The sequence below is a fragment of the Perkinsus marinus genome, assembly GCF_000006405.1.
Source record: "Perkinsus marinus ATCC 50983 genomic scaffold scf_1104296968060, whole genome shotgun sequence".
Taxonomy (NCBI): Eukaryota; Perkinsozoa; order Perkinsida; family Perkinsidae; genus Perkinsus; species Perkinsus marinus.
This window is the reverse complement of record NW_003203287.1, coordinates 1-2,069: the sequence shown is the minus strand read 5'-3', so window position 1 is coordinate 2,069 and position 2,069 is coordinate 1. Positions and strand designations below refer to the sequence as shown.

The 2,069-nt window shown below is 47.5% G+C and overlaps 1 protein-coding gene across 1 annotated transcript; it reads right to left on the bottom strand.

The window, feature by feature from the left end:
* Positions 1–231: 231 nt before the first annotated feature.
* Pmar_PMAR004338 (hypothetical protein) lies at positions 232–627 on the bottom strand (the record flags this gene model as incomplete). The annotated part of the gene is made up of 1 exon (XM_002768472.1): positions 232–627. One exon carries the CDS (start codon positions 625–627, stop codon positions 232–234), a length of 396 nt encoding a protein of 131 aa, XP_002768518.1.
* Positions 628–2,069: the final 1,442 nt, after the last annotated feature.

Here is a 2,069-nt window from a genome sequence, read left to right as displayed (position 1 = left end):
AATCTGCTGTAATCGACTGTTCTTCACTCTACAGTCATAAAATATGTGGCATGAGTCAATGCTAAAAATATTCTATGGCTTGCCTAGTGGATCTCGACAAGAATCGATTCTGAACCCTACATTTCTTGTCTAGAGGGAAATGGCATCACGAATAATGCCACGAAAGAAGTAGTTGATCTGAGAGATACATTTGGATCGGATCATGTGGTGCGGCAGGCAGCGGCTTGTGGATTATTTATCCTTATGGTAGAACATACTGGGGGCCTTGCCCCAATTCGTAGTTATGGTGTTCCTCTTATCCTTTCCAGTACCATAATAATACACTAGAGGTTTTGCGAAGTCGTCAATAGTAACCGGAGTATGCGCACATGCCTTGACCTGGAGCTCGAGGTCAGTCTTGTCATAACCGATAGCAATGTTGTACTTGTACTTAGTCTCAGTGGGGGTAGGTGCGGAAAACGTCATTCCCGTGACATGAAGGTGGCAACCGTCGACTGTAGCCTTGATATCGAAGGTCTGCTCCTTAGCACTGAAGATGAGGTTTCCGTCTACACTTGGGTCGATGCTGATGTACATCCCATTAGGCAAAGAAATAGCCTTCAGCGAAGGGGTCTCGATGGCGACCATGAAACTTACGCAGAAGGATGCAAGGAGGATGGAAGCGAACCGCACCATAGTAGTGGAGGACGATGGAGTTAACTGCAAACTGAAAAGGGTATCTAACGTATGAGTGGATATTCCACCGTGAAAGTGTTAGATAGAGAAGCCATTGATCAGAAGTGATAACATCGGATAGAGCCGTCACGCGTACAGCTTATTAGTGTAGTACGTTTGGGGAAAAATAGACAAAGAGCACTGTTAAAGTACTACTACATATATAGTTATCCCATCACGGGAAGAGATATCACTGTAAGGGGCTCACCTAAAGTTCCATCTAGGCGTATGGTACACCGTGTATGCACAGCGCCTGTAGGGGCGATGAACACACAGTGTTCATGCATTGTGTGTTCGACCTTCACGCGCGTCAGTGCGTGTAACGCGTGTATTGGGCGTGTCCCCTGGAACACGCATAGGCCATCAAGGGATATAATGAAGCTTTTGGCGAAACACGTGGTCCACACCATGATACCGGTGCGAGACGACATGAGTGGAAACTCAGCGGAAACGAGAGTCGCTAATGTGGTTTTACGAAATCAACATGGTGCGGTGACAGCTAAACAGGACTGTAGCGTCGGCTGGCTCAAATCCGGGAATGACTGGTGGAAAATCAACCTCTCCGCCCCTTGAATATGGGGTCTCAAATAGGTTATGCGAGTTGGACATCAAAAGGGAGAAAGTGAGAGGCTGCACAGGAGGATATAGGGTCATAACCCGTCATAGCGCCGGAAAGATCTGGCGAACCATGTCTTATGGAAGTGGGTACAACGAACAGGACCGATTGGGCATGTATCACCGGCATCGGCGTGACGATATTGCGCGCGTGAGAAACACTTAGGGAGTCCCTTGGAGTGTGGATCGACACATAGTCATCCCTGGTAGGAGTCGGGTTTTACATTGCAGTATCCGTATAGGAATCGTGGTTACGATGTATTATGACATGAGATGCCCTTGACCAGTTGTATATGCGTTTATCCTGCTGTACCACCACTAAGCTCCGCGTTGTGAGTCAATACTTGCACACAATACCCTTGGGTGTGCCCCAGGTTAACGTGTACCCAAAGAACTCTCACAACCTCTACAGTGAAGGCCCTTCATTCTCGAATGGCAGTCCTTCATTAACTACTCGAACAGAAGCCAACGGGAGGAAGGAAACCGATGCGTTGATTCAGGGAACTTATTCGTCATGCATAACAACTTGAGTGGGCCATGATCCGAATTTATCATTCCACTCGATATACTCCTCAAGCTTAGCATCACTGGCATGACTGTGGGCAAGCGCATCGTCGAGATCAGCCTTGACCAGCGGTCGAGGAATAACATTAGAATATTCCTTCTCGTCACCCGATGATACAATTTTGGGCCAAGGTTCCCGTATGGGTACCTAGGAGTACCATCAAAATCACGATACA